The sequence below is a fragment of the Pseudochaenichthys georgianus genome, chromosome 17 (genome assembly GCF_902827115.2).
Source record: "Pseudochaenichthys georgianus chromosome 17, fPseGeo1.2, whole genome shotgun sequence".
NCBI lineage: Eukaryota > Metazoa > Chordata > Actinopteri > Perciformes > Channichthyidae > Pseudochaenichthys > Pseudochaenichthys georgianus.
Window position 1 is genome coordinate 20,937,165 of NC_047519.1, and position 18,448 is coordinate 20,955,612.

General features: G+C 40.3%; 2 protein-coding genes across 2 annotated transcripts; both read right to left on the reverse strand.

The window, feature by feature from the left end:
• Window positions 1-702: 702 nt before the first annotated feature.
• Window positions 703-4,500, reverse strand: LOC117462689 (relaxin-3 receptor 1-like). The gene is made up of 3 exons (XM_034104960.2): window positions 4,089-4,500; window positions 2,673-3,116; window positions 703-2,278 (listed from the first exon to the last, which is right to left on the reverse strand). The coding sequence occupies exons 1-3, from the start codon at window positions 4,296-4,298 to the stop codon at window positions 1,697-1,699; spliced, it is 1,236 nt and encodes a 411-aa protein (XP_033960851.1). The 5' UTR covers window positions 4,299-4,500; the 3' UTR covers window positions 703-1,696.
• A 2,581-nt stretch (window positions 4,501-7,081) lies between these two features.
• Window positions 7,082-17,915, reverse strand: LOC117462578 (cyclic AMP-responsive element-binding protein 3-like protein 3-B). The gene is made up of 10 exons (XM_034104852.1): window positions 17,895-17,915; window positions 16,960-17,076; window positions 16,334-16,607; window positions 15,613-15,740; window positions 12,016-12,108; window positions 11,683-11,789; window positions 9,793-9,861; window positions 8,733-8,814; window positions 8,391-8,484; window positions 7,082-8,310 (listed from the first exon to the last, which is right to left on the reverse strand). The coding sequence occupies exons 1-10, from the start codon at window positions 17,913-17,915 to the stop codon at window positions 8,198-8,200; spliced, it is 1,098 nt and encodes a 365-aa protein (XP_033960743.1). The 3' UTR covers window positions 7,082-8,197.
• Window positions 17,916-18,448: the final 533 nt, after the last annotated feature.

Genomic DNA, 18,448 nt, shown 5'->3' on the forward strand with positions numbered 1-18,448 from the left:
CGCTTCAAGTTCTCAAAATTGTGTGCATAGTTCTGTGACAACAATGTGAGCGGTCTGCCACAGAAGTCTTTCTTTTCACAACACGGCAAACCACAATGTAGTGCAGAAATTTAAACAAGAAAACTGGGATGACTTTCAGACGAATGCTTGTTGTGAATGACAGCTGGTTCCCAGTTGATATGTTGACTTTGTTAGCACCAGCAGAGCAGTCCAGGGAGAGACGTGTGTGTGTGTGTGTTTTATTTGTCAGCTGAATATGGTTATCCTTGTTCAGACTTTAAAGGTTGCAAAAGGGAAAAGATGCAGGGTTGCTTTTGTGTGTGTGACTAATTTTCCTTGTTTTCACATTTTGAGGCTGTTTTGACTTCAGACAAGATTGCAGACTGAAAACTCATCTCTTTCGACTCCACTTCGAGCGATAGAATTACTAACAAAGAACTGCTAACAGAGCACTTATATACTAATAAAGGACTGGCTTATCTATAGCCAGTTGAGTAGCACTTGAAATACTTGGCTCTATGAAACCTGATGTACTTATATGATTCTGTTTTCTTCAAGGTTGTGTCTTCCTGGTCGAATGTACTTATTGTAAGTCGCTTTGGATAAAAGCGTCAGCTAAATGTAATGTAATGTATTTTCCAGAGACGTCACTAGACTCTTTTGTCCTCTCATTTTATTTAATTTCACATTACATCTGGGCAGTTACAAAACGACTCACGGTGGCACGGCAAGGCAGAGAGACACGAAAGACGACAGGTTCATGCTTTAACTGTAGTCTCCTTATTGACTTAGCAACAATTACACACATAAACACATCAATAGTGAAAATGAACAAACCGTCCTAATGATGGCATATGTAGGCGTCTGAGATGCAAAGTAAAACAATAACTTTACAGGTTAACATTTTTCAAACAACACATGGTATTTTGTTTGCTGCCATTGTCACTAAGAGTGGGCTCAATCAGGGGTTTGATCGTTTCCAAGATTGTAGTTGTCATCAAGGAGATCAGTTCCAAAGTGGGAAAACGGAAATAATGAACTAACCCTAACTCTAACCCTAACCCTGCTGTTCAGGTTTCTGTGCAAATGGAAAATAATGACACAATAGTGTCACACGGGAACATGATTTAAAAAATGGCACCAAAGTCAATTTGGCACACAACAGTTTGACATCTTGGGAGATGTGCCTTTGCACTGGAGTGTTCTAAGAACAAAGAATAGAAAAAGGAGGTAATGGCTTGCCTGGTTCTGTAGAAAAGTAATGAAGTCAGCTGTCCAGCACCTCTAAACCTCACTGGTCACCTCATTAGTTTAGCTTTAAACTGGGAAACCGGCCTTTCCACTGCATATCTGCTTGTGCACAGTTATGTGAACCCTTCACTAATTGGCTTGCTGCTTTCATTTGGAAATCACGCGCATACATTTTAGCTGTGGCCTTATATTAGCTCACAGAGAGAGAGCCAAAAATACACAGTAACAGTAATTGGACAGATTGTCAATTTTTGGCTTCGTTTTTGCAAGGGTAAAGTGACCAAATGAGACCAAATGTGTTAGTTAGTGAGCCTTTGGAAGCTAGCTCTCCCTCCGTTTCCAGAGCTGGCTGTAGCATCATATTAAGCTTACAAACATGAGGTTGCTATCAGTTTTCTCAACGCTCAGCAAGCAAGCGAAGTGTATTAACCACATGTAGAGTAAATCACATGACGATGTCTTCCACTCTCCTCCCTCTCAGAGTCCTATTGAGAACATTTCGGACGGAGCGGGACACGCTCAGCAGGAGCTCCTTCAGTCCTGCTCTATACTCTTTTCGGATCAGGCAGTAGAGCACGGGGTTGAGACAGCTGTTTGCATGAGCTAAACACACAGTCAGGGGGAAGGCGTAGGCCTGGACGTTGTAGAAGGCTTTACTGAAGGGCACCAAGTCAAATTTGATCAGCACCCCCCACAGAGTGAGAGCCTGGTTAGGCAGCCAGCAGCTGAAGAATGATAGAACTACGATTGTGACGGAGCGGGTGACTTTGGAGCGGTGGCGGCGGTGGCGTCCTCTCTCACACTCTGACCTCTCTGTGAGGGTCCCGCTCTCCATGCTGCCTACGATGCGTCGGCTCAGGATGAACCTCAGTAGAAGGAGGTAGCACACAGAGATCACGGTCAAGGGAATTACAAATCCAAGGAGAACCTTTTGTGTTTGATAAAGTCCAAGCAGGACTTGAGGATCCCAGTGACCTGAGTCGGAGTCAGAGAAGCGCATTAAGCACAGCTCTTCATCTGTAGACACCTGTAACACAAAACAACATAACAGGTTTGCTAACTCCCTCCAACAGAACACATATTTTGAACGTTACACAGCCAGTTACATTTGTGATTTCAGTCATTAACGCTCAATTTGAATTAACAGTCACATTTCCAACATAAAAAACAACTTCGTTAAGTTTAGGCAACAGAATGATTGTTAATATGGTCACTAGTGGTCAGGGTCACCTTCTTTTAATGGTGATTCTTTACACTGTGTGAATAGATGATAAAACCAATAGTTGGTTGAGGAGGCCCTTTTGAACCACCTGTATGTGGCTGATAACCATTGATAACGCCCATTACATTGAATGAAAGCTTTTGAACAAAAAGTTTGTATTGCTGCAATTTAAATCGGTCTAAGTGTAAATGCAACAAACCTGGACTGTGGTGGAGTAGAAAGCATGAGGCAGCGTAGCCACCAGTGACACCACCCAAATAATTAAACTGGCCCACCTGGCACGAGCATTAGCGACCTTGGGGCTGCTCATCTTCATCGAGGTGAGCAGAGAGTGGTAGCGGGTCACGCTCATGGTGGTGAGGAAGAAGACGCTGGCGTACATGTTCATGGTGGTGACCGAGCTCACGATCTTGCACATGACCCGGCCAAAGGGCCAGCGGAAGTCCAGCAAGGTGTCCACGGCCCAGAAGGGCAAGGTGAGGATGAACTGGAGGTCTGTCAGCGCCAGGCTCATCACGAAGCAGTCGATAGACGAATGGTGTTGGCCACAGCGGCGAGAGTGGAGCAGGAACAGAGCCAGGAGGTTACCCACAAGCCCCAGGACACACACCACCAGGTACACCAAGGCGATGACAACTCGTACCTGACAAACACATATAATCATTTTTATTATGGTTCACACAAAGTGCACACAAGGAAATTAAATCAAAAACAACATGCATCCTCTCAGCACTTTCTATCAATAGCAAGGATAATATTCGTAGCTGTTTCCGTGCACGCGATTAAACTAAAAGTATGCTATTTTTAAATGTAGGCCTACTATTAGTGCTACTAAAGATATGATGAAATATGTTTAAGTTGACTGAATATATAAGTACGCATTTAACTAAGAAATGCAGTACCTTTTTAAGAACAAGTATATTTCAATAAATGTTTCCGATAACTATTAAAACATGTGAAATATATTCATAATGCAGTCAAAAATATGTAGTTAATACATACATTATAATGAATAAGATTGTATATGCCTTTTAAGTTCACTTTAAATATAATTAAAATGCAGTATTTCTTTAAGAAGTTGTAAAAATAGTACAGTCAAGTAAGTTGACACATATAATAACTATAGTGTATCTATACTATAGAAACTTGGTTGCTATAGATTCTTTAGCAACCAAGTTTCTAATAAATGGTGTTGCTAAGAGGCTAAACTTGGCCCATTGCTGTGAGGCCTTCCAGAGAAGAGTAGGTCCTAAAGTCAAAGTTTTAAGATGTTTTTTTTTTAAAACAATAACTAATGCATATAGATAATATCTGAGCAGTCATGCTCTTTGTCAACAATACACCACAGGTAATTCCATTAACCACATCCAGCTAAATGATAATAATATAAATAATAAACAACGGCTAAATACTAATTTGGCTCCTATATCTTTAGGAGTAAAAAAGCTATTTCACCAATTAGTAGTAATGCTACTTCATTGTATTTCTTTAATTAGTTCAGTGTTACCTTGACTTTTTTACCCTGTGCATGGTCTTCTGAGGTGATTCGTGCGAAATAAAATTATAGATGTATTTTATTAATTCATAGTTATAAGAAATCCTTAGCTTCACCTACTGCCAGGTTTGCGCTGTCTGCGTGCAGGTCCAGCGAGGACTCCTTGGAGAGGATGTGGAGCCAGCAGTTCAGTGAGAGGTTAAAATCTGCGAGATTAGAGGCTGCTCCCGAAGTGCTCACAAGTTTGGAGATCTCGCTCTCGTCCTCTGCCCCGCACAGAGCGGCCAGCGGTCCGGAGGCGCTGCTGTTGCTCTGCATGCTGCTGCGCATGAGACCGCTTCTCTGTATTGGCGGCGGTGTTATCCTCCTCTTTCACTTACTTCCACAGTGTTGGTGCGCAGGTGTGGATGCATAAATCCCCCTTGTCCTGTAGTTAGTCAAGCCTCAGAGTTGCATGATTTATTAACTTACTAGCATTTTACTTTAAAAAACGTTGACATATGACATACAAGCTGAAGTGTTCCGTTATGCAGCCACATCTTCTGTCCGTGATGCTGTCAGCATCCTGACGCTTTTATAGTCTCTGAGGCGCGCGACTGCACTGCATGAGCGCGCAATATTACAACAAGTGGTTAGTCGTATGTTCATTACAGTCGATACCGGGTACAAATGAAACTCCACTAACTATAAAACTGGTTTTAAAGCCAGTTCTCTGATCTGTTTTTATTAAAACGTACATTCAGGCTTGTTTTTTTTCAAAGGGAAAAGATGTTGAAGAAGACCCTTTAGCAGTCTGATTCATTACCAAAAAAGTCTGTTTTCTGAATTCTGTTTGCTCTAAGGCAGGGCTCTCCAACACGTCGATCGCGAGCTACCGGTAGCTCGCCGCTCGATTATCGATTATGGCGTTGTAAGGTTGCTTCTTGATTTTTCGGCCGTTGCTGGACAATAACGTTTTTTGATTTTCGAATTACACGAATCTCAAATTGGCCGGTGATGCAGAGATCAACAGGTCAGGTCATTAACAGACGTGACAGCGGCACAGCGACACCACAACGACACCACAGTCTGCTTTCTCCACCAACACCAGTCCAGAACCAGCAGCAGAATGACCCGCTCTGAATCAGGCCCTGTCGCTGCGGCTCAGAGACACACAGGGAGGGATTTGTGTTTTTTGAAAAACACTCGTTATCATCTTTTCAGGTTTTTGGTGGATTTAATCAAGTCTTGGATTGCAGAGTATGAATGTCCTCTTGCTATTTTCAGTTGATAAATACTTGTGTAAAGTTTGTGAAGGCAGGATAAAAGCTTCCGCGATCACTGTCTCCTCTCCGTTCCACCAAACCCCGCCCCCTCCATGAAAATAATGAGTGACAGGCTGATAGTGACCCGATAGAAACTTTATTATTAACTTAATTACGGTTTGCGATATGATTGATGAAGCTAACTTAATCTCATACATTCATTGGATTTATGTAACAGTAAGACAGAGAATAAGTGTGCACCCATGATGCACTATTTTTGTTTTTATAATGCTTTAAATACTCCCTTTTTTAACAGAAAACCGTTGCTAGAAGCTAGACTGCAGTATTAGTTTTTTGTTTTTGAGGATGGAGCAATTTCACACACAGATATAGGGAGGTTAGACCTATACAATTGATTTATTATGGTTTATAATTTAATGTCAAGACGAAGAAGAAGAAGAAGAAAAAGATGTCTGAACTGTTCAGTGTCAATCCTGTGGAGATGGAGATGGAGGTTATACATCTCCAAAATCATTTTCAGCTTAAGTCTCAGTAAAACTCAGAACATTTCTGGAGCCTTGTAGACCCAGAAAACTATAAGAACATTCACCAAGCAGTACTGAACATGTCTGCTTTATTTGGTTCTGTTCTACAGACCTTTTTGAAGCAGCTTTTTCTGACATGAATGTCATGAAATTAAGGACATTTATGTGAATTCTCAGTGATGTACTTATTATGTGGGCCATAATAATATGTGATAAATTGTCGTTTTCTTGGAACTTGATGTGAAGTTAAGATTTGTGATAAGCTTTAGGTATTGCAATTTCACACGTGTACAAAAGTATAGCTTAATTCAACTGATGAGTGCTATGTGAATAAATGTAAGCGATGTGATGCAAGTAGCTCTTGGCCACTTTCATTTTTTCAAAGTAGCTCTCAGATGAAGAAAGGTTGGAGACCCCTGCTCTAAGGTGAATGGATTGTTGGATATGTTGTTGCTCACGATAAAATCAACAACCAGTCGGCCTAATTCAAGCAGTGCTTTCTTTGTGTAGGTGTTTGCTATGCTTGCCATATGGTTTATTGTTTTGACATTTTGAATGGAACAAGCTAATCCTCCTCTTTGATGTTTTGTCCAAATATTCCCTTCAATATTCCTGCATGTTAAGGTAAATTACACAGGATGGTATTTTTAGAAAGGTATAAAAGAAATTATTGTAATCATTGTTCCGTCTTTGGGAGAGTGCCAGCAAAAGGGAGATAGTTATGTGTGTTTCTGATATGTACTATTTTTTAAAAGTCACTTTAGGTATTCACACAACGCCCCGCTTTTGTCAGCCGTTTGTAAGAAAGATTACATTTTTCAAGCAGCATAAATCTTTCCCTTGCATTTTAAGATGTAGGCTACTGTTGATTAATTTGAAATCCATCCAAGACAGTTGGAAGCTTTTTGTTCTCATCCACATTTATTTGTGGCTCCACAAGCGATTAGGAGCAACTTTTAAACTAGTTTAACTAGTTTGTTGACAGTTTCTTTATGGCCTATTGAGATGAATGGAAATGCAGATATAGTTTGAGTCTGACTCACTGTGAAGCTTCTCATTTGCATTTTGCTGAAGCTTTACCAGACACTTTTGTTTTACATCTACATTTTTCTCTAGTCAAGGTAAATGTAAAGCATGGAAAGCTTTAGTAGGCCTCTATTTTTGATGTAACTAGCCTGCATGGACTATGTAAGACCTTATTCAATCTAAAGTGCTAAATTATTCGTTTTAACCACAGCAGAAGAAAGAATACTAAAAGGTTTTGTGCTTTTTTCTAATCATTTTTTATTAGAAACCACATTTAATATCACTTAGAGCTCCCGTAGCCTTACTTTCAGTTTCTCTTGTAGGTTCTCGACTGACAAAGGACATTTTGTGTTCACCTTTTTTATTATTCTTTGGAGCAATACAGAAAAATTTATTGAGCTAACTCTCTAAGTAAGTCCCCCTGCTATGCTGAAAGTATTACATAGCTGCAGTACATATATAAAGTATCTATATTATATACACCGAAAGTAAAAAAAATAGTGTTACAGTTTAAAAAGAAACATATTTTTGCTAGATTTTTCTCAAAATTGCTTTATCGTTTTAAAAAATTAAAATCCTCTGAATGTTTATCATCAATTAGCCTGCACCCTGTGTACTTTTTCCAGATCTTGACTGCAGTATTTAATACGTTTCTGGCTTCTTTGCATGCATGTTTGTGGAACCTTTAATGAACAACATATGAAACAGTCATCTTTCCCCTCCTGAGGCTTGATTCCCCTAATGTGTGTATTGAACTCATCGAGCAGCTTTTGCTCATCATCTAATTAATTTGTTGGTGACATGTAATTTTTTTCACATATTCCCTCATTATTTTTGGGATTCAAATCTCTTCCAAATTAGACATATGGCACACTCCCCTTTTGGGGCTCAAAAAATGTATTTCAGTAAACTTTTAATTCTCTTGTGCTTTGTCAGCATTGCACTGAAGCGTTACAAAATGCAAATTATTTTGGATAAGCAGTTTCAACATGTACATTCAAAGTAAGTATTCAAATACAGTAGTAGTAGTACACAATTGTGTTGTTTAAAATGTCATACATTTTCCAGTATCATGTATATAATACATGCTCCACAAGGCTCCATTTTCCAGGCATAATGAAGAATTAGAAATGTTTAGATGACCTCCTGGCCGACCTCAATCTGAGTGAGAGGGTGAATTTCAGTTAAATCTTTTAACTAGCTACTTGTGTTTTGGAGCAGATGGCAAGTGCACCATAACACTTCATTCAGTCTCTGCAGTGGGAAATGGACGCTGAAAATTATTCAGACTGCTCATCTGGATGCTGCACATGCAAGCAAGTCTGCTTTTCTATTGCTCGTCTTTCCCCCTGGGGGTCCCGTGTAAATCAGTGATTTTCCCCATGCTTATGATCATGGGGGGATGTGTTCAGCGTCAAAGTTTCTCCATCATCCGGCACAGGGCCTCAACGCCCCTGGAGACGGAGCAGAGAGAAACAGGAGGGACTCCCCGCCCTTCATCCATTGACTGCAGGTTGCGGGACGGAACTGAGGGCAGAGATGTGGCAGAGAGGAGTTGGTGTTTGTATGTGTGTGTTTTAGAGAAAGTGAGAGTAGTGTATACACACCTTTGGTTCGTGTGTACTCTCCTTGGCTCGGTTGACTGTAGGGGTCTGGTTGAAGATTTGAAGGAATGAGGAGGGAGAAGGACAGGAGCAACACCTGGACATAAAGCAAGAGAGCAGGCCAAAACAGAAGACAGAGGGAAATTACAGGATGCAATGGAAAAATAAAAATTGATAGTTTAAATAGATGTACAACGTATTAGGCATAACCTACATAACTGTTGGCTAAAAGATAATACGGTATATATCTTCACTTGTATCTTACTATTTAGTTTTTGCAGATTATGCCGTCAGAGCAAATAGTCAGTGGTGTAAACTAATGTAATGTTGAGTAATATATCTCACCAGGATGCAGGTCCCTCTGTGTGTTTTGCCGGAGCCGTTAGGAACGAGAGCCTGCAGGCGGCTGAGCTGCTCCAGCAGATCACTGCAATGCAAATACACACAGGAAGAAGAGTTATTTTATATTTATATTATAGTTATTTCCAATGTTTCATAAACAAACCCCCCTTTGGAAAATTATAATCTGACCCCATGGTACCTTTTAGTTTTCACCGAAACTATTCCTCTTTTTTAAATGCACATAGGCCTAGTTAAGTGGAAGTTGTCTTTTCTAGGACTTTGTGGGTGTCCTCCGCGAAACAGGGTCTTGAAACCAAAACGGCACACGTAGGGGACTTTAACTCCAATATACGTAGGGGACTTTAACCCTAAAAATACTAAGCCTGAATATATCCATTTAAAAAAAAAAAAAACGCCTTCGGCCTGGATTTAAAAGTAGTAAGAGTTGTAGCGGACCTGCATGTTTCTGGGAGTTTGTTAGGCATATTATTTTCAGTGTCCGGGAACAATGGCAACTTAAAAGAAACTGAAGGTAGAACAGCGTGTGGCAGAAAAGTGCAGGAAAATGACCTCTTATCACGTTTTGTTTCAACTCATGCAGCCAGCTTCAGAAAGAAAGCAGCATAATGAGTTGGCAGGATGGAGAGAAAGAAAAGTCAGAGAACACTGTGAGGTTTCACTGCATAATTGGATGGGCTTTGTATTCTGGAAAATGTGCACTTAGCCTAGTCAATCTTGTTTGAAAAGAAGTTGAACGTTTTCATAAGCAGGTTGGCAGCTTCTGGAGAGTGAGGGGCCGGGCACAAAATTATAAATGAAACTCTGAAAGATATACTCCAAAATGCATCAAAGGCAGAAAAGAGACATTTAATTAAGCTACATAAAAACAAATCCAATGGCTTTCAATAAATAAGGGCAAAAACAAAGATAAAACATGGACAAGCAGCTAACGGTTTGAGCCTCTGAAATGTGCTGATTTAGTTTGCTTCTAATTCACCATAGATTAAATGTATTTCGACTGTTGGTCAGACAAAACAATTTATGAGAAGATTTGAGGACTCACCTGTTGGTCTCCTCCAACTGCTGGATCTTTCTCTGCAGCTTGAGGTTGTGAGCACTACATGCGGACATCCTACAGAAAGAGACAGCAGAGAAGAGGGGAGATATAAATATAAAAAAAACATAGAATATTTTTGTTATGATGTTGGATCGTCCCCTCTATGTTTATCCAATGCCAATAACCGTGTGCTGAGGGTTTTCTCGCACCTCATTCTGTCATCTAGCGAACACCCTCCTTTTTCTTCTTCTGCTGTTTGCTCTTGCTTTGTTTATCACAGTGTGTCACACTCTATTATGGTGTTATCTGAGCTGAACCACGACTGATAATGATGCCATGTGTTATGCTCTGCATGCATCATTTCCAACATATGCTGACCCTGCTCATTGGGTGAACATCTCCTCATGACGTCCAGCGACAACAAAGCTCATGCTTAAATTAGTGTTGTTGGCACTCTATCAGATATTTAAAGCTCCTATAAAATAAACACGATTTTAAAATGTGACATGCACAAGGTATGTTTGGCCACTTTGAGGCCCTGCTGTCAGCGCAAATATGCATTTGTGTCTGACCAAAGGTAGAAACACACATGCTGTTCTAAGACTTTCAATGTAATTATAACTAAATGTTGATTGATTCAGGGTAACGCTACTTTTCTGACATGAATCACTGTCATGGGAAACCTTGTTTTTCTGTAGGTGTGATGGGAAGAAATAGCCAATGTGGGGGAGGAAGGCAGGATTAACAAATGTAAAGACATTTTAACACATTTAGTGAGGCTGGCTGTGACGAGACTTGATTTTCACTGCCAAGAGGTAGAGGAGGAGGAGGTCTTTACTGAGCTCTTGGCAAAACCTCCTGCACCTCTGTTGGGGGTCTGTTGCAACCAAGCAGCATCCTCAACTTCCAATTAATCTAACACAGAGCACAGCTCCTCTTTTGTGCTGCTGGCTATCATACTACATGTTGTTTTCTGTCCAAGTGTCCCCACATCAGACAAAGAAAGCTCACAGCTGCACTGTGTATGTACATTGTTCTGATGTGCTGGAAAACCCACACATTCTGAGATTGTTCAATACTCATATGTCAGCCCTGAGCTACGGTTTTTTAAATATTCAGTAGTGTGAATATGTTGGCCTCACAAGACTGAACAATCTTTTTCTGTTAGTTTGTATTATAGATATATCAATCCACAACATGTTCTATTTCCCTTAAATAAATACTAAAATAAGTTGCGTTTAACAATGTGCTAGTACAAACAGGCCTCTGTACTCATTATATTCTCTCACTTGTTTTATTCAGCACTTTATATAATACACGTGTGATTTGTTTTGGAAACATCTGCCTTTTTGTGGCTCTAGAGAGCTATCATTTTTTTTTTTGGCAGGGACAGTACACAGCTTTTCAGTTGTACCAGAGTGTGCTTTGAATAATTTACATTTATAGTGTCTGTTAAAAATATATGTGGATACTTTAGAAAAAATATTGTTCCATATCTCTTGTGTTTTGCTTTTGGCAACATAAGTTTGATATTTCTGTGCTGAATTCCCCAGTTATCCATTTACTTTGGGTACAGCTTTATTATTTTTCTTTTGAAAAACCTTGTGTAAGTATCTGAGTCTCTCAGGTTAGTTCAGTCATCACAGCTACTGCCATTCAGCTTTTTAAAATTCCCAACCAGCAAATTATGTTGCTTTGAGTTTCTCCGCGAGTCTGAGAAGCTTTTCATGGAAATGTTCCAATCCAATCCATGCAGCAGTTTGGTAATGTTGTGAAAAACCAGGCTCATTATAGAGTGCTACAGAGCACAACAAACTATTACAGATCAAATTTCAATTTCTAGGCCAATTATTCTGAGAAAACAAGTGATGTTGCTTTAGTGCAGCTGGCTCCTACCTTCCCTCCAGACTATCAACATATTCCCTCTTCTTCTTCCGACTCTCTTGAGCTGAGCGCTTGTTGCGGATCTTCCGACGGATTTTCTTCAAAATCTTCTCTTCAAACTTGTCAGGGTGATGAAACATATGGATGGATAGGGATGAGAGAGATTAAAGACGAACGAGTAAGTGAGGGGAAACTGGGTTAGCAGGGAGAAACTGGCAGAGGTTTTCAAACGTTGTACAGATTTAGATTTTGAGTCATGCATGTGTGTGCCAGAAACAGAGGAGGCAGTGAATGTGGAAAGATTCCTGCCCTACATACAGTACTGTATGTTTCTTGCTCATGTACCTTGGACAGGGGCAGTTTTCCGGGTAAATTCACCCCTTCTCTAGCCAGAAGCTTCTTCTCATCCTCATTTAGTATAAGCTCCTGCAGGCAATGCTGGGGAAATCGCTGCGCCTGTGAACCAGATGACAGAATATACCACTTAAGGTGACTCTCTGGACAGTTTACCTAGACAAGACACTGGACCAGTTCATAACATATATATTTGGTGCAAAGGATGCTCTTTACTCATGTCTCTAGTCCAGGGCTCTCCAACACGTCGATCGCGAGCTACCGGTAGCTCGCCGCTCGATTATCGATTATAGCGTTGTAAGGTTGCTTCTTGATTTTTCAGCCGCGGCTGGACAATAACGTTTTTTGATTTTAGAATTACACGAACAGGGCCGCCCCTCCCTACAGGCCAATCACGCAGGCTGCATGGGGCCCCGCCTTGCGCAGGGGGCCCCGCCCAGAGGGCCTCAGCTGCTGTGCGCAGTTCTCCGCTCAGTTCTCCGTGCACCCCCCGCGAGAGTGAGAGGTGACAAGGGGAGCACGTCTGTAACCCGACACCGTTGCAATGAATCCACATCTGACCAATCACGGCTTTGATACGGCCACTGGTGCAGGTGAAGAGATGTCGATGAAAAGACAGTTTCAGTCCGGCGCAAGCAAGAGGGGAAAAAAACAAAACATGAAACAAGAAACTAGAGCATCACTCGAAGGTGGGTTATTGTATGAGTCAAATGTACAACTTGCGAATGTTGTATAAGTCAAATTGCCAATTGCCATATTAAAACATCAGCTGCAATTCACGACATGAAGAAGGCAGTCTCTGTATAGCATATAGGCTAATGGAGATGGAGTTATTTCCAGCATTCTTTATTTACCATTCATTCAAATATGTTATGCCTTTTATCTGCTAATGCACAGGAGGAAGAGTGATACACTGTCTGTCTAGTTGGCTTACATAACAATTAAAGTTTACAGCCTAAAAAACATGGAGCATTGTTTCCCCTTTTATTCATTTTTATGTCAATTTGCACATTTCATGGTGATGCTCAGCCTCTCCCCTTAACTCCTAACAGTCATCATCATGTCAACCACAACACAGAGAAATACTGATAGAAATGTGTGTGTAGTTGTTGATACATTGCTGACAGAGGGAACTACATTTGAATACAGATTTAAGAAATATCAGTTTTGAGCATGTCATAAGCATGTTTTATCTTGACTATATTACAACTATATTATAATAAATAATATAGTATTTATATTATTGAATTGATTATGATTATTATTATTAGTAGAAGTAATTTATTTGCATTAATTCTATTTTAATCTTTTTGAGGCTAGTATTTGGCAGGAAATGCAGACGTAGTCACCTGTAAACGCATACTGAACGATATACATGCACAATTACCATTTACCTCACTGTATACAAAAGTAACTGTGTTGATAATAATAATAAACAGGAATTATATTTGCAAAGTAGCCTACTTTGTTTCCAAAAAAAAAAAATGCACTCCTGTCGGTTGGGGGGGGGGGGGGGGGCCTCATCTCACAATGTCGCTTGGGGCCCCAAGTTGGCCATGGGCGGCCCTGTACACGAATATCAAATTGGCCGGTGACGCAGAGATCAACAGGTCAGGTCATTAACAGACGTGACAGCGGCACAGCGACACCACAACGACACCACAGTCTGCTTTCTCCACCAACACCAGTCCAGAACCAGCAGCAGAATGACCCGCTCTGAATCAGGCCCTGTCGCTGCGGCTCAGAGACACACAGGGAGGGATTTGTGTTTTTTGAAAAACACTCGTTATCATCTTGTCAGGTTTTTGGTGGATTTAATCAAGTCTTGGATTGCAGAGTATGAATGTCCTCTTGCTATTTTCAGTTGATAAATACTTGTGTAAAGTTTGTGAAGGCAGGATAAAAGCTTCCGCGATCACTGTCTCCTCTCTGTTCCACTAAACCCCGCCCCCTCCATGAAAATAATGAGTGACAGGCTGATAGTGACCCGATAGAAACTTTATTATTTACTTAATCACTGTTTGCGATATGATTGATGAAGCTAACTTAATCTCATACATTCATTGGATTTATGTAACAGTAAAACAGAGAATAAGTGTGCACCCACATGCACTATTTTTGTTTTTATAATGCTGTAAATACTCCCTTTTTAACAGAAAACCGTTGCTAGAAGCTAGACTGCAGAAGTATTAGTTTTTTGTTTTTGAGGATGGAGCAATTCCACACACAGATATAGGGAGGTTAGACCTATACAATTGATTTATTATGGTTTATAATTTAATGTCAAGACGAAGAAGAAGAAGAAAAAGATGGCTGAACTGTTCAGTGTCAATCCTGTGGAGATGGAGATGGAGGTTATACATCTCCAAAATCATGTTCAGCTTAAGTCTCAGTAAAAATCAGAACATTTCTGGAGCCTTGTAGACCCAGAAAACTATAAGAACATTCACCAAGCAGTACTGAACATGTCTGCTTTATTTGGTTCTGTTCTACAGACCTTTTTGAAGCAGCTTTTTCTGACATGAATGTCATGAAATCTAAATACAGAACAAGGCTGACTAATGAACAATTAAATGACTATTAGAGTGAACCTAAGTGGGTCCACTTCAGCATACACCTGGTGGACTCCAATGCAGCGCCATTCATCTCACTAACTTTAAAAAAGAGTGAAGGCACTTATTTTACCATAAGTGCCATAGCTTGTCAGGTGGTGATTAAGGACATTTATGTGAATTCTCAGTGTTCTTCATTTTTTCAAAGTAGCTCTCAGATGAAGAAAGGTTGGAGACCCCTGCTCTAGTCAAATTACAAAGAATAGCAGTGAACTGTTCAGTTAGTTATTATTTATTTGTTATTAACACTGAGACTTTCTAAATCTTGAGCTAGCACATCAAAACCAAAAGCCAACTGAATTTAATGAATTATTTTTGCAGTATATTATAGGCTTGCTGAAAACAATGTCGTTATGACAGTAGGGAAATTGCATGTACAATACTTCTTAATTACAATTAATTGTGTATTGAAATGTGTTGTTTTTAAAATAGGCTAATTGTATTTTTCTCCAAAAAGACAATATACTTTTGAAGGGTTACATTGGTTATAAAAATATACTGGGAATGAGACTACTCAAGTTTCATGTAGTGTGTTATATAGGGTTTTTTGGCATGCAAAAAATCCCAAAGTTCCCTCCAGAGGGAGTTTCCCTCCCACAAACTCCTTTGTTTACTTCAATAACATAGTGACATCACTACATTACACTTGCGCTTCAATTGGCTAGTGCTTCAACACATTGTACGTGGCTGAGGGGCGGGACATCTATAAGCTGTTCACCAATCACAACAGAGCCGGTCAGCTAACCAATCAGAGCAGACTGGACTCTGGTTTCAGACAGAGGGTGAAAAGAGGTGCTGCAGCACAGGCAGTATGAGAAAAATAAAGAGCTTGTTGAACATTAAAGTAGGTAAACATGTCACAGTAGAGGCATAAAATACAAATATGAACCTGAAATGTAGCACAATAGGGCCCCTTTAAAACACCACACAGAATATTATGAGAATGCAACACACCAAGATTTCCCCTGGTGGGCACATTGCTTACTGTCTGTCCTGGGCTAGAGAGCAGCAGGTCCTTCACTGTGAGAGTCTGAGTGGAGGTTTGGCTCGTAGTGAGGTAGTGTGCAATGCCAAACTGCTCTTGAAGGTCATCGGACTCCCAGCCTGCAGATTGAAGCAGTAAAACAGCAGGTGGTTCACAAAATTGCCCCATGTGTATCAAACAAAGCACACCATTTGTAGGTTTTGTCTTTGTCTTGAATCATAACTCTTTGATTGCTGCAGCCTGCTGTTCTTTGCAAAAATGTGTCACAGTTTTTTCTGTGTTTGATATATTTATGTTGGGGCTGAATTGGTTTATTCAGTCGATTTCAAAGTATTTTAGCACTGAAGCTTCAATATTCAGTATTGTGAAAGGGGACTATCATTCAAAAGCTGTTCTCAAAAGCTGTTCTCAATTAGCTGTTCTCAAAAGACAAACTCCTTACGTGAAGAAGTAAAAAAAATGGGAAAACCAAATGATTGCTCTCTGAAAAGACTATTATCTTTAATTAGCTCTCATTATTCTTTAATAGTAACACAAATTAATTTATTCTTGTCTGTCCAATGCCCTGGTTCACCCTGGTTTTTATCATCACGTGATATTTAAACTCGCTTTTGAGACAATCTCATTATTTCACGGCTCACTGTATTTTCAAGTTCAACAGACTTTCTTTTGATATTAATTACCAGTATTCATTCATTTGATCTTTTCTTACCTAGATCAATGGAAACGTCCGAGTTTCTTTCATTTGGTGATGGCTGGTTCTCTGGAAGTGCAGGATGTGGGAAAGACGACAGGTCAAAGGCTGGGAAAGCTGTGCATAAGTGGGGGGGAAGGCCCTCTCTGTGCTCTGTCGAGGCGTCCTCGTTGATGCCGCTGTCGATGGTGCAGGGTGACCACAGGGGGGACGCTGGAGCCGAGGAGGAGTCGCTCCCCCCCAGCAGGGCGTCCAGGAAGTCATCAGCAGAACTTCCCCTGGGGCTCTGGGTCTAAGGAGGAGGAGGAGGAGGAGGAGGAGGAGGAGGAGGAGGGTATGTAAGCTTCATCCCATGGCAACACCACTTTTTCATAGCTTATTTATTCAGATAATCAAATTGACACAAATGAGCACAGACACGACGTAAAAATACCAGCCCTTTTTGTTCATACCAGTCTCAGTTTCAACCATAAAGGGAGACATAATGAAACTGAATGAGCTCCCCAGATAACAGAGCTCAATAACACTTGGCCCTTATCGAGAATACAGACCATGTTCATATTTTCATAACGATATTTGTGGCTGGGATCACGCTTTCTCCAGAGTGGTTTGCCCAGTAGCCAACAGGATGATTCCATACTCACTTCATTATTTTCGATAGTCCATGGTTGGTTGCTGTGACAACCGGTGGTTTCATCCGTGTTCCTGAGCAGCAGGCCAATGAGGTCAATGCCGCCGTGCACCTGAATCAAATAAAGGCTCTGAGTAATGTGTTGGAAGTGGAGGTGTTCATTGTTTCTCTGAGGAAAAGCTGTATTTATAGCATGTGTGCTCTTACTGCTTACTTTCAAATAACTAATATCTTCAGTTGTGGACAATTCAAGACTTCTTACCTTAATATGAATTAAACATCTATTTAAGAGATTATTCAACCTCTGAATTATAAATACACAATAGACTCGTTCCTGTAGTGCTATTTATCAGTCTAGATGTCTGGTGTTTTGGTTGCCAAGTGTTGGAGATATTGGCCTAAAAAAGGTCTGCCTTCTCTTAAATATAATGGAAGAAGATGACACTAGGCTTGTGGTATTCAAAGTGCCAAAAAATACTTTGGCCAAAAATTCCATAAATCTGTACTCAGTTACTCAATGCAAAACACAGTTCACTCAAGTTCATGTGTATTGCGTTTGAAAGAAAAATAGTTCCTACATGAAACTGCTCCGAACAAGGCCTGTGTTTTATCTTGAGTACCCCGGACATGATTTCGGAAAAGACAATTTGCTGAAGAGTTTTGAAATTAATATTTGTTCTTCTTCTTTGAGCACCATACGCAGAGAGCCATCTACTTCCATGAGTAAAAAGAAAACAAACATCTATACGGCGAATACCTCAGCAAATCACACCTAAACCATAGGCTACTAATTGATAAATAGCACTATAGATAAGAGGAAACATTTCCATTTTTTCATTTTTGGGAGAACTGTCCTTTTAAAACAATTTTTTAAAACCAATCAGACTGAAATATTATCTTTCAAACAAACCAATAGCTGCACCCAATTGTCAAGTTAAAGTCTCTCACCTTGCCTGTATTCAGCATCATAATTCCAATATAAAAGCAGCAGCTGATGAAATGAACGTGAAACTATCCAGCAGGAATGAAAACACACAACCAGATCACCACGTTCCTCAATGGGTCTTTGACATCTAGTAAGAATGTCTGAGACTTTTGCAAGGGACAAAGTCGAAAGGTCTTATCACACAACTGTATTCCCCAGACCCAGCCGATCACTGTCCAATCAGCTGCTTAGCAGTCAACTGAGAGAGCCAATTGCCACAAAAGGAAGACTGGCTGACAGATGCATTACTCACAGTTGCTCACAGGTAGCAGAGAGTGACCTTTGATGTCATCAAGATAAGGGTTTGATTCCCTGTGTGGTTTCACATTAATTTGATGTTGGGCAGGGTATTTTCTTTTGAGATAATCTCTTTTATTGGCTTCAAAGGATGGAGGGAGTCACACTTTAACTCTCATCTGTCACTATCAGCAGAAAGACCAGGTCTATTGGATTTGATGTTGGTGTACCCTGTGATATAGCTGCAGTCTGAGGTTGAAAAAAGTGGTTTGATTTCAAT